The 12,399-nt window shown below is 38.2% G+C and overlaps 1 protein-coding gene across 12 annotated transcripts in view; it reads left to right on the top strand.

Annotated features, from left to right (window-relative positions):
- The window catches only part of SRRM1 (serine and arginine repetitive matrix 1), an 18,451-nt gene extending 7,069 nt beyond the window's left edge, over positions 1–11,382 (top strand). For 7 of the 12 annotated variants that reach the window (XM_075047445.1, XM_075047457.1, XM_075047453.1 and 4 more), the window contains 14 exons: positions 1–39; positions 478–678; positions 1,159–1,362; positions 1,924–2,043; positions 3,583–3,854; positions 3,997–4,077; positions 4,425–4,511; positions 5,178–5,322; positions 5,584–5,625; positions 7,465–7,569; positions 7,899–8,360; positions 9,269–9,455; positions 9,981–10,175; positions 10,393–11,382. The exon at positions 1–39 is cut by the window's left edge and continues 74 nt beyond it. In XM_075047445.1, coding sequence (XP_074903546.1) covers positions 1–39; positions 478–678; positions 1,159–1,362; positions 1,924–2,043; positions 3,583–3,854; positions 3,997–4,077; positions 4,425–4,511; positions 5,178–5,322; positions 5,584–5,625; positions 7,465–7,569; positions 7,899–8,360; positions 9,269–9,455; positions 9,981–10,175; positions 10,393–10,497 — 2,245 coding nt within the window. In that variant the 3' untranslated portion in view covers positions 10,498–11,382. The remainder of the gene's footprint in view (positions 40–477; positions 679–1,158; positions 1,363–1,923; positions 2,044–3,582; positions 3,855–3,996; positions 4,078–4,424; positions 4,512–5,177; positions 5,323–5,583; positions 5,626–7,464; positions 7,570–7,898; positions 8,361–9,268; positions 9,456–9,980; positions 10,176–10,392) is intronic. The other 5 variants (XM_075047448.1, XM_075047446.1, XM_075047447.1 and 2 more) reach the window with 5 other exon arrangements.
- The last annotated feature ends 1,017 nt before the right edge of the window (positions 11,383–12,399 follow it).

Below are 12,399 nucleotides of genomic sequence, written 5' to 3' on the forward strand. Positions count from 1 at the left end.
CAACAGAGAAAAAAGAGACAGATCCAGGAGTCCAAGAAGGTAATGAAAGCACACAGACAATGTATAAATAATAGTCTAGAACAGAGTGAAGAAAAGTATGGCAGAGAAAAATTAATTGAACTTTGGAAATACTCCCCTTAGCTATTTTAGCAGGCTAGCTTGACTTACTACTGAACAGTAATTATGTAAACTAGAGCAACTGTGACCAAGGTATTGTTTATGCTAGGAACTGTTTTTAGTGGTTTTTCTGTTCCCGGCTTTGTTGGTTTGGGGTTTTTTTTTTTGTTTGACATCTTAATTTGGCTGCCCATTACTAGCAGAAAATATAAAGTAGTCCTACACGTGTTTTAACTGCTATAAACAGTACTGAGAGTCTACGTGATTCATAAGAGCTTTTAGCTGCTGAGTATCCAGGTTTTATTATCCTATATGTTGTTTCATTATGTTATGCTATTAAATGGCACTACTTTTTCCTAGACGCAAATCTAGGTCTCCTTCCCCTCGAAGGAGGTCGTCGCCTGTCAGAAGAGAGCGGAAACGCAGCCATTCTCGCTCCCCTCATCACAGAACCAAGAGCCGTAGTGCTACTCCTGCACCAGAAAAGAAAGAGGCAACTCCTGAGCCAGAACCCTCTGTGAAACCAAAGGAGACTGTTGTTCAAGAGGCAACTTCAAACAGGTACGTGTGATAACTGTGTGTGTAGAACTATATATTACCTTTTAAAAAATGGAAATTACCTTAAAACCTGTTCGGAGCTTAAATTGGGGAAATGCCTGCTTCTCCCTGTCCCCCTGCAATGGCAAAAGAATTTATTTAATAATCTTCAGTAAGATTTCTTTTTTTCTGTGTAGAATTCTAAAGGCAGTGTGCTTAGCTGCCACTGTGGTTTCATTGTTCTGGTCATTTTTTCCACTTCTGACAATGTCATCTTGTTTTCTAGCAAGTTGACACATAGCCTGTATATTACTCTTTCTTCTCTTTGAATCGTTGTACCACGTTTTAATTCTTTTCACAGTTTTGGAGTGGGATGTCTAACATCTTGTCAGAGGATGGGCAGGAGAATGTTCATAGTAGGGGAATATTGTGGCAGCTTCTAAAATGTTACTCCAGGGCCTATGGTTTGTATGTGCTTATAAATTAAGTCTTTATTTTTAACAGTGATATCCCAAAAGCTCCTAAACCTGAACCTCCTGTACCGGAGACGAAGGAAACTTCACCAGAACGTAATTCAAAGAAGGAGAGAGAGAAGGAAAAAGAGAAGACTCGTCAAAGATCCCCAACTCGGTCCAAGTCAAGGTCAAGATCTCGGTCACGCTCTCCATCTCATTCTCGACCAAGAAGGCGTCATAGATCACGGTCAAGGTAGGACTTCAGTTTATCTTGATCATGAAGGTTGAGAACTGAATATTTTCTTCTGAAGGTGCCACTTAATGTAATGTTCTCAGTTAAAGCAGTAATGTTTTTAGAGATGTTGAGCTATGAATGTTTTAGGCCAAGCGAGAAAGATGCATTCAATGGATAAACAAGTTTGGGAGTTGTTTTCTTCCTATCAGTTCATGAGAAGATGCTCACAGTGACTGATACTGACTGGAGAAGGAATGGGGTACTTAATGCTGAGTACGGCACTTTTTAAATAGTGGGAATTGCGTAGCCTTCTTTTAGGAGATAGGTTTGATGCTGAAGATGCTGTAAATTACTTTTTTTTTTCCTTTTTTGGGGTTGTTTTACTACTTGGTGGAAAGGCGTTGGTAAACTTTAAAGCACTGATTGTGTCTGAATGTACATTTTGCATCATAATCTAAATGCTACTTTAATGTGATGCACTTGGAGAAAAGGAACTTTACGCTCAGTGCCCTGAGGATAAGTTTCCTCAAATCTGAAAATTAGATAGTTGCTTTTCATTTGAATTTTTGATTATGACAGGTCTTACTCCCCTAGAAGGAGACCAAGCCCAAGACGACGACCATCTCCAAGGAGAAGGAGCCCTCCAAGGCGAATGCCTCCCCCACCCAGACACAGAAGAAGCAGATCCCCTGTGAGGCGGTAAGATTCCCTTTTTTGAGACAACTGAAATGTTGAACCTCAAAAGTTGAAGGGAACATTAGTTGTGAGGAATGAGTGTTATCAAAATTACCTTGTTCATCTTACCTTACTACTGTCAGGTATATGATTTGAGTGATGTAAAAACTGCAGTGTCATATTTCATAAGTGTGTTGTGGGGGAACATAATAGTAGCTGTGAAATGATTTCTTTTGAGTTGAAATAGTGGTGAGAATTCCACCTTTATGAAAAGTGGCAATTTCAGAACTGTAACTTCTTCAAATGCCTCTGGATAGCTCCCAGCATAGATTGACATGACATCTTTTAGGACTTTTTTGCTTAAGTCATAATACTTTTTTTTTTTTCCTGCCTGGGGAAAAAATTAGAACAAGTAACTGGATTTTACTTGTTGGGAGCTTTTAAATTATGACTTAGATTTCTATCACATAAAATTAAAATAAAAATTAAATTTTGACTTGAAATGTGTTTCTTCTTCATGTTCTTTTACTTAAAAAAAAAAAATCTTCAAGGTCTGCTCTCCAGTGTCAGAGGTTACATTTTTGACAGCATAAGCAATTGTTCTAGTAGCAAAGCTCTGAGTTGCCTTGCAAAAAAAAAATATGTACTTAGAGCAATGTCAAAACAGACATTTGTCTTTGTAGGAAGAGAATAGATTCCTATCCTTTTCATAGAAGAGAATTAAAGTGATGCTTCCTGTGTACAGCAGTTCTTTTTTAGGAAGGAACAGTTTTTCCTTTCTATGACAAGGTGATGACTATTCTTTTTTTTTTTTCCTGAGTTTGCAAAGATGTTCATTTCACACAGTTACTGGGAAAACTGTGAAAAGTATCAAACATGTATGGTGCAAGATGTACAAGAGCTCCCTTTCAGCAAATGTTTATCTCACTCAAGGTAGGGTTTCTTTTTTCCAGGTTCTCAGGAATTCTGCAGCCAAAGGTGGATTCTGCAGGTACACAATTGCAACAGAACTTGCCACAAATTTTGCCGCAGAATTCTAGAGGCCCTACCTTTTTAAAATTACGAAGTAAAAATGAAAGACTAAAACATAAGAATGGATAGATTGATTCTGAATTGTTAAGTTGTTCTGTGAAATTTTTACCTCCTGGTATAAAAAGTTTTTAGTGTACTTGCACACTAAACTCTTAAACAGATCTGTTCTGAAGATCATTAAATCACATGTGCTAACACAGAGAATTCTCTTAACCATCCAAAAGTTAGAGAGCCCAACAAAACTAATTGCTCCCAGGAGAAAAGCTTAGTTGTAGTCTGTAGATTGACAGAAAGCAAGCAAAGGTAACACTAACAATTTTTTGCTCACTATGTAGTTTAAAAATAACTGTGAAAGATTGGTTGTTATTCCTCTTTTCTACAAACCAAGTGTTGAAGGCTGTCCACCATGTTTTGGAAGTGCTGTTGTATGTGGCTCTATATATGTGCTTGCAAACAAATGCGATTCTATGTTCATGCTCAAAAGCTTCTTAAACTGGCTAGTCAGAATCTAATGTTGTATTTGATTTACAGGAGAAGACGGTCATCAGCATCCTTATCTGGCAGTAGCTCTTCCTCCTCCTCCTCACGTTCCCGATCACCACCAAAGAAACCACCTAAAAGAACTGTATCCAGTCCTCCTCGTAAAACGCGTAGGCTCTCTCCTTCTGCGAGCCCTCCTAGGCGGAGGCACAGACCATCCCCACCAGCAAGTCCACCTCCAAAACCACGCAGGTCTCCAACACCCCAGCAGTCGAATCGTGCAAGAAAAAGCCGTGGCTCTGTTTCACCTAGCAGAACATCAGGTAATGAAATAAAAATTTGTATTCTAGCGGCTTTATCAGTTTGTGCTTTTGTTTATTCAAAGATGGTGTTTAGTTTGTATGAGCAGAAAAGTATGCAAGAATGTAATGAATTGCAACTGAGTTATTTGACTTTGTCTTTTAGCACCCAAACATAAGAGTACTGAAAAAAGAGAATCTCCTTCGCCAGCACCAAAACCAAGGAAAGCAGAACTGTCTGAATCGGGTATGACTTTCACTTTTCAACGCTGGTTTTGGGTGGGGTTTTTAATCAAAGATGCATGGCAATAAAAGGCAGTGGTGAAGTGCTGAACCCTCTTGATAGACTGGCATTGAAAGGAAGAGTTTTCAGAAGTATAAAAATGATCACTCGTACTGCCTCAAATATTTCTATCCAAGCTTTCTTGGAAAAAAGCTCAGCCAAAGTGTATTCCAGCCTCAATGTTATCTTAAGATTTGGGCGGGGGGGAAAGCATGCTTGATGATCTACTGTAATATGACTTTGCTTCTACCTGAATAAGGTGAATTTGTATCTTTGGTTTAAATATTCTGTCCATGTATGTACCTTTTCAGAGGAAGATAAAGGGGGTAAAATGGCTGCAGCAGACTCTGTTCAACAGAGGCGTCAGTACAGAAGGCAAAATCAACAGTCCTCATCTGGTATGGATGACATAGATTTCCTAAAACTGGACTGTAGTTTACTTCTGCAGGAAGTAGTTAATGTTAAGTTCAAATACTGATTAAAATTATTTGCTATGTGCACTGCAATGCTATTTTAAGCTTAATTATAGATTTACGCCTCATAATGAAGTCACTTCAGTTATTGCTCATGAAGAATAAAGTATGACTTTTAAAGGTTATGCTATGTCTCTTATTAATGGGTTCGCATCTTTAACAGTTGCACTTTTAAACTCTTACCATCACACACAAATATTGTTTGCTATAGATTACTTAATCTGTTGTCGCAGTAGGTTATTTCTTACTATTTTGGACTCTTGCATGCTTGAGATCAGTAAATTAACCTGGGCCTGGTATAGGTTTTTGTCCACTTAATGGTTCTATAAGTAACTGCAGTTCACCTTTTAAATTACCTGTCTAGTTAAATTTTATGTGGGTAGTTAGGTTGCTGCAAATATTTTTACCCAGCTCTGATGGATTTATTTATCACTTCAATTAACATTTTTAGTTGAAGTGCTTTTAAATAGAAGCTTCTTATTTTGCAGAAGAGGAGGTTGATAGTTTAAACTGCAGTATAAGCCTATCACTAACTGTGTTAACAGTATCATGAGAATCATTTTCCGGAGAGTGATTCTTCTACATTTATAGATTCTGGTTCTTCATCTTCATCTGAAGAAGAAAGACCTAAGAGATCCAACGTGAAGAATGGGGAGGTTGGTAGACGCCGACGCCATTCACATTCGCGCAGCCCATCACCGTCTCCACGAAAACGACAGAAGGAATCCTCCCCTCGGTAATTTCTTCTTAAGTTGAATGTAACTGATGTCTTTTTTCGTAACTATTTAGTTAATGTTGTTTATCTGCTATGCAACTGTCAGCAAATACATAATAGAATTAAGTCATGTCCAGTTTGCCCAATCTTGTTTCAAGATTGCATTCTTGTTATGCTCATTTGGTAATAATTACTCTGAACTTTATCTGAATATGTTAATTTTTGCCTCAAATGTATGGCAGATAGATTTGCTTTGTTTTGTTTTTCCTCCACTGCTATCAGGATGCAGATGGAAAAGAGGTGGCAATCACCAGTGATGAAAAGGTTGGTTAGAAATTAATGTGTTAAGTAGGATTTATATATAGAAAATCATTTAGACAGACTCTCATTTATTTTGTCATAGATAAGTACTTGCCATCCTTTGTCCTTTGGACTTGCATACTCAAAGTAATAAGGTGAGGGAAGTTCAGACTGATGTGTTCCTTAATGTGTTGGATCTGGGACCATTTCACTGGCAAAAACCAAAAAGCGGGGCGGAACACGTGCTCAGTCTCCTTCATTGCTCACTGCTTGTTAATTCACATAAGCTTGTAACAGCTAATAACATGTTATTAGCATCTTACTGGTGCCTGAAAACAACTGAATGCTTGTATTCTTTGGGGGTTTTCTTATTCCATATACACAGATTTGAAAGACGGGTGAGCATTACTTTGTATTCTTGCTGCCATTGACCTTCTGGCTAAAACCCTCCCATACAGTTGCAACAAGTGATCAAGAGCTTGATGTTCTGTGTCACAGATAATTGGAATTTTCGAAAGTCTCATTCTTCAATTCATTAGATATTTCAACTACTAGTAGTGGACTAGTAGTGAACACCTACTTTATTTTCTCTTTTCTTATGTGGGTGGTATTGTTAACATTTTTATTTGTGAAATTGTTTGCTCTCTGTTGATCTTAGAACATAGCAAGGTGCAGGAAGTGGGGTGCTTGATGGGTTTATTAATCTGATATAATGACCCTTGTGAGCAATCTGTAATTACAACCCAGCTAGAATGTAGTCGCAGCATACATAATGATGTATGAGATTAAGTATGACTACTTCTACAAATGTAGACCACTCTAATTATGGATCTTGTCAAACAATTCTATGTAAACCAGATTGGATTTCAAAGATCTTTATCTGTTTTGCAACAAACTAAATTCACCTACTGCCCATTGCGTAAATACATGTTTAATTAGGACAGCCATGACATTTGAAGACTGGTATTTTTTGCATCATAAAAGAACGTTGTCTTTTGGAGCAAACTCTTATCTATAAAAGGTGTAACTCGTTGCCTTGGAGAGCAGCAGCCAGTGTATTTGAAATCGAATCTCAATTTATGTAGATGAGCTTCTTTGCTTTTTAATTACTCTCATTTTTTTCCTTTATCCAGTCTCTAGGAAAGTATGTGTTTGATTAAAATATCCCCTTCCAGAAGTCTGTTGTAAACCTTGCAGAGCAGAAAATGGCTCATTTTCTGAATGATGTTAATCCAGATAGCTGCAGTTTAGCAACAACTCTGATTTTTCTCTCAAGAAATAAGTAATTTTGGATTTCAGATCTGTAGATAAAAGCTGTTTTCAAGAGTACAGTTTCACACTGTTTAATCTGATCCAACTTCAGACTGCTGCTGAATGCAGTTTTGGTCTGCCTGACACAGATGGGCATTCTCAGTTCCTCCCTTGTGTTGGATGTAGCAATCGTGTCCCTGCATGACGACAAAGAGGTGTTTTTGTTGGATTGGTCTCCTGGTAGATCAGTAAGCTGGTCTGACTCATTAGATGATCACTAGATTCAGTGCAAGGGAAATGGCAGAAATGAGCTTTCAGGAGAAGAAAATGGGAGAGAGTTGGTCTTCCTCTTCAGCTACAAGATGTGAATAGACCAGGTTAAGCAGAATGTGAAATTGTCTCAGGAATGCTGTAGTGGGCTCTGAAAATTACAGTAAAATTATGTATTGTCTCACACTCGTTAGAAAGACGAATATATCTTTTTCCATCTTCTAATAGAATTTCATTTTGAAGTGCATGAACAATATGATTTTGTATAGTAAAAGCAGAAGAACAAAAAATAATCTCGTGGCTCAATTGCAACTTTTCTGAGAAACCCCTTTATCTCTTTAGTAGGAGGAGGAGAAGTCCATCGCCCCCACCAGCCAGGCGGCGACGGTCTCCTTCACCTGCCCCTCCTCCTAGGCGGCGGCGGTCACCTTCATTACCTCGTCGAAGGTAGTGTATTGCATTTTTGTCATGAAGTGGTTGCTTTTGGTTTGTTGACTTACAACTATGACATTTAAAAAGAACTGCTGTGATACCAGTTCCTTGATTCACATGAGGGGAGTGTAATTTTGCTAGTGAGATTGAGTGGCCTTGGATATCATATGATTGCTGTATCAAATACAGAATAACACCTATTAAGCTGTTTTTCAAAATGTTTGGTATTAAATGAAGCTTTAAAGAATTTTTAGAGTTCTTTTTCCCCTCTTCGGGCGGATTGCAAGACACTTGTAACTAATTCACATGCCTATGTGGCACCTGAACATTTGTTTTCTTTGTAGGTCTCCATCACCACCCCCGCGCAGACGCTCACCTTCTCCACGGAGATACTCTCCACCGATACAGAGACGATATTCTCCTTCTCCACCACCTAAGAGAAGAACGGCTTCTCCGCCTCCCCCGCCTAAACGAAGGGCATCACCTTCTCCACAGTCGAAACGCAGAGTCTCCCATTCGCCACCGCCAAAACAAAGGAGCTCGCCAACTGCTAAAAGGCGTTCACCTTCGATATCTTCCAAGCACAGGAAGGGATCTCCTCCCAGTAGGTCCAATCGGGAAACACGTTCTCCACCACAAAACAAAAGGCATTCACCTTCGCCACGGCCTAGAGCTTCTCATACCTCTGCAAGCCCACCACCACCACGAAGGGGAGCTTCGGCTTCACCCCAGAGAAGACAGTCTCCATCTCCAAGCACTAGACCCATCAGGAGGGTATCAAGAACGCCAGAACCTAAGAAGACAAAGTAAAAAAATTTGTCTTTGTTGTTGGTGGTTTTGTGAGGGTTTTTTTGTTTGTTTTAATGCAGTGGGAATAGCTAGGGAATCGCATTAAAATGGCTCTCATATCTCTTGAGATTGCTCAAGTCTTGGCAGCTTTGTTCAGCTTCCACTGTTACAACATTGATTTTCAGAAGTTTATTGGATTGGAAGCATCTGTTAAAATAAAGTACAACACGGGGAGAAGCATTAAAGAGGCTTTATGTAGAGTTTGAGGGGGTCTTTTAATAGCACAATAAAGCACTGGGACTGAGCAGGTGAAAACAAGTTTGAGAGAAATCAAGCTTGAGAGAAATCTTGTTGCTAGCTTTGTTTAAAGAAAAATGAACTTTCTCTTACTTTAAAGCTAACTGTAGAAGGGAATCAGCACTTTTCATTAGCTCATAAATCATTTCATAAGTGGTCATCCAAGAGAAAAAAAATTTAGAATTTTAGCAGTTTTCTTTAGTTGACGCTGCTTTTGTGAGCAGATAGACAAAAGTATGGTGCTGGCTTGTTTTTTCAGAAAGAATGCAGCTGAATGTAATTTCTTGCACTTTCTTCATTGAATGATAAAATAATAGCATTGCTATCTCTTGACTTTTAATGTGGTTATAAATTAGTCATATCAGAAGAAAGGGAGCAATCATTTCTGAACAACAGTAGCAGTATTGTTTAACAAGCTATCAAGTTGCAATATCCTTTTGCATTATGGATGCACAGTGGTATTAGATTGTTTTGCCTTTTGTAACACATGCCAGCGAAGTAACTAATCATTCTTTAAGTGGCAGCTTAACTGAGTTATAAGCACATAAGTTCATTTGGCTTTTTTGTTAATTTTTACTTTCTTGTTCTGTTTCTTAAATCTCTCAATTGTGGTTCTTCTATTTTTAAGGGCTTCCACACCAAGTCCACGATCTGCGAGACGGGTGTCTTCATCACGGTCTGCATCAGGGTCACCTGAGCCAGCACCGAAAAAGCATCAAGGACCTCCATCTCCTACTCGGTCTCGTTCTCCTTCTGCAAACTGGTCACCTGCAAAAAAGGCTAAAAGCCCAACTCAGAGCCCATCACCTGCAAGGGTATTTGTTTACTAATAAAAGCAATAGTGTTTTGGGTTATATGGCAAGTTATTTTCATGAAGACTTACCTGATGAACTAAGTGAGGTGGTCTTATTTATGTTAAGTAGTCTTACGTGCAAACTCGGACTATTCCTAATAGGAAGAGAACAGATTATTAGGCATCCTTATCTGTTCTCCTGAGAGGAGTGTTTGAGGGAGTTAAGACTCCACCTGCAGTATTAACCTTTATAAAGAGGCTTGTCTGTCATTGCTATGACCAGCATATCGAGTTTGCATGGTGTTATGTTCTGTTTTAAACAGACACAGCACAGTCGTGCGTTACAATGTCTGTCTCCTAGGATTGCTTCTCTCATTTGATTGGGAATGTTGTGACTTTCCCCCAGTTCTGAAGAAGGTGTAAAGTTTACCGAGTTTCAGATGTTGCTCAGTCCATTCACATTTCCCAGAATGGTTGTGGGCTTGTTAAAACAACATTTTGAAGCCTTAGGGATGAGTTGTAATATCTATTGAATTGTTTGTTACAGAATTCAGATCAAGAAGGGGGTGGAAAGAAGAAGAAGAAAAAGAAGGATAAGAAGCATAAAAAGGATAAAAAGCACAAGAAACACAAAAAACATAAGAAGGAGAAGGCTGCGGCGGCTGCAGCAGCTGCTGCTGTGGCTGCAGCAGATACCACGTCAGTACAGGAAGACCAGGAAGCAGAGACAGAACCCAAAAAGGTAGGAATTTGGTACCTATGCTTTACTGTTTAAGAGTCCAATATAAGAAAATAGACGGAGGTGAATGTACACCCTACTCTTGGTGTTCTAAACGGCAGTCATACGTAAGACATGCAACTTAGTGTCTCATGATTTTACTTGACGATTTGCAATATTGGGAGGGCTGGAGCCTGGCTTAGTTTCAGTGTTTGAAGAAATGCTTTATCTTTGTTCTAAGGAGACAGAAAGTGAACCAGAAGACAACCTTGATGATCTAGAAAAACACCTGCGAGAGAAGGCACTGAGGTCAATGAGGAAGGCGCAAGTGTCACCACCATCCTAGGCTGAATCCTTTGATATAATGTACATTTTATTTGGTTTGTACTCAGAATTCAATTTCAAATTGCTAAATGTGTTTGAGCTTTAGAATATAACATTTGTTGTAATAATTGCTAGGTTGAGGTTCACCATGTACAAAGGGCATGGATTTACATTACAAAAGGTGTCCACAGTGTACTAGTGACATTCTTTCATTGACAGTCAACATAATTTCATTTAGAGTGAGACTTTTTTAGAAGCAGTAGGAATTTGTTTTGAAGGTTTTAAAACATGACCGTCAATTCCCTAGTTTCTTTGAAATTCAACAAAGCCTTTAGCATAATTTGTGAGGGTCTCATTTGACTTCTTTTGTATCCACTTACATTACGCTACTAACCTTTGTGGTTTGTAAGCTTGCCCAGAAGTAAAACCACTGCAGAATTACCAAGGAAGTACATATATTTTAATGCTTTCTACTGTTGCCTGTATAGTCTCCATTAAAGCGAATCAAGAATAGCAATTTAGAATGGTACATAAATGAAAGCATGTTGTTTACCAGGACACTGTGGGTTTATATTGATGTAACATGTTGATTTGGAACACTGGAATTTCATTTGTATTTTTATGTTCTTTTTTTAAAGGGCAGTTTCCATGATCAGCAGTCCCAGAAAAAATTCCTTCAGTTACATAAATTTTGTTTGTGAGATGTCGTTGCCCCATTCATAAATCTTGTCTTGTTACGGTTCTTCTGAATGGTATAAGCAACTTTCAGAGATGTGGTCTTTGAAAGTATGAGGAACCTGAACTTTGGATATTGTCATGTTTTCACTGTTTTTTGTTTTTGTTTTTTTAACTAAAGCTATATAAAGCTTGTGGATTAAACAAAAATAAATTTCTAAATTTAAACAGATGTTGGCTATTTTTATATGAACATTTACATTTGCTAATCAGCTTTCTTTTGTACAGGGTTAATGAATACACAGATATGAAAAAGTATTTGATCCAGTACGGTGGCTTCTGAAAAATTGGGGCTTTTGTTTTTAACTGTCCTGGGGTAGCAGAAATAACCCTTTGTTAATTCAGTGATGCTCCTGTTGTGTCTGGATTGGTGTTCTTGCAAAGCAAGAGTAAAACAGTCTACCTGGTCAGCACTCTGTTAGGATGGATAAGCTTAAAACAAACAAACAAAATATTTGCTGGTGAAAATTGCTTGTCATAGCAAGTAAAATGTTTCAAGGTCCTGCAAAAAATTAATGGCAGGTTTGCATTAACGTAGTTACAAGCTTTAGTCATGTAAACACTGGTTTGAATGCTCATCTAAAGAATCCTGGTGGCTCGCTGCCTTTTTCATAATCATATTTGAAACTTGCTGGATTGCTACTGTTGAATTTTTTTAAAAATTCAAGCTCTGTTTTTGAAATCAAGTCAATTCTGAAGTCTAAGGTTCCTCTGGAAGGAGGAATGGAACGTGCTTTTGAAAATTTTTGTCCTGCATCTGAAGTAGATGTGATGTGCACAATTAAGTGTAGATATTTGATTAGTCTTTTTACTTGGCATCGTGTAGGGTTTTAAAATAAAACAGGTATTATGTAGATACTGGATGGAAGGGGATATCTTTAAAGTAGCTTCCTTCTGCACTTCCTTATATGCTGAATCTTTTGTTTCTTAGCATAAGTATACATTGTATGCTAAAGTGCTTGTAAACTTAGTTCAACAACACTTGAATGTTGAGTATCATCTGTTATTAAATGTGTATAATAAATTCCAAGAACTTTCTGGACAAACACATTTTATAAAGTACATCTGAGTGAATTCGGTGCTTATGAAACTACAGAACCTAACAATGTATTGTACTAATCTCGTTGCCTCGTTCTGTTTTTTTTTTTGTTCCTGCAATGTTCCTTGGCAGCACAAGTGATTCTGAAAT

Source organism: Buteo buteo, chromosome 16, assembly GCF_964188355.1.
Source record: "Buteo buteo chromosome 16, bButBut1.hap1.1, whole genome shotgun sequence".
Taxonomy (NCBI): Eukaryota; Metazoa; Chordata; class Aves; order Accipitriformes; family Accipitridae; genus Buteo; species Buteo buteo.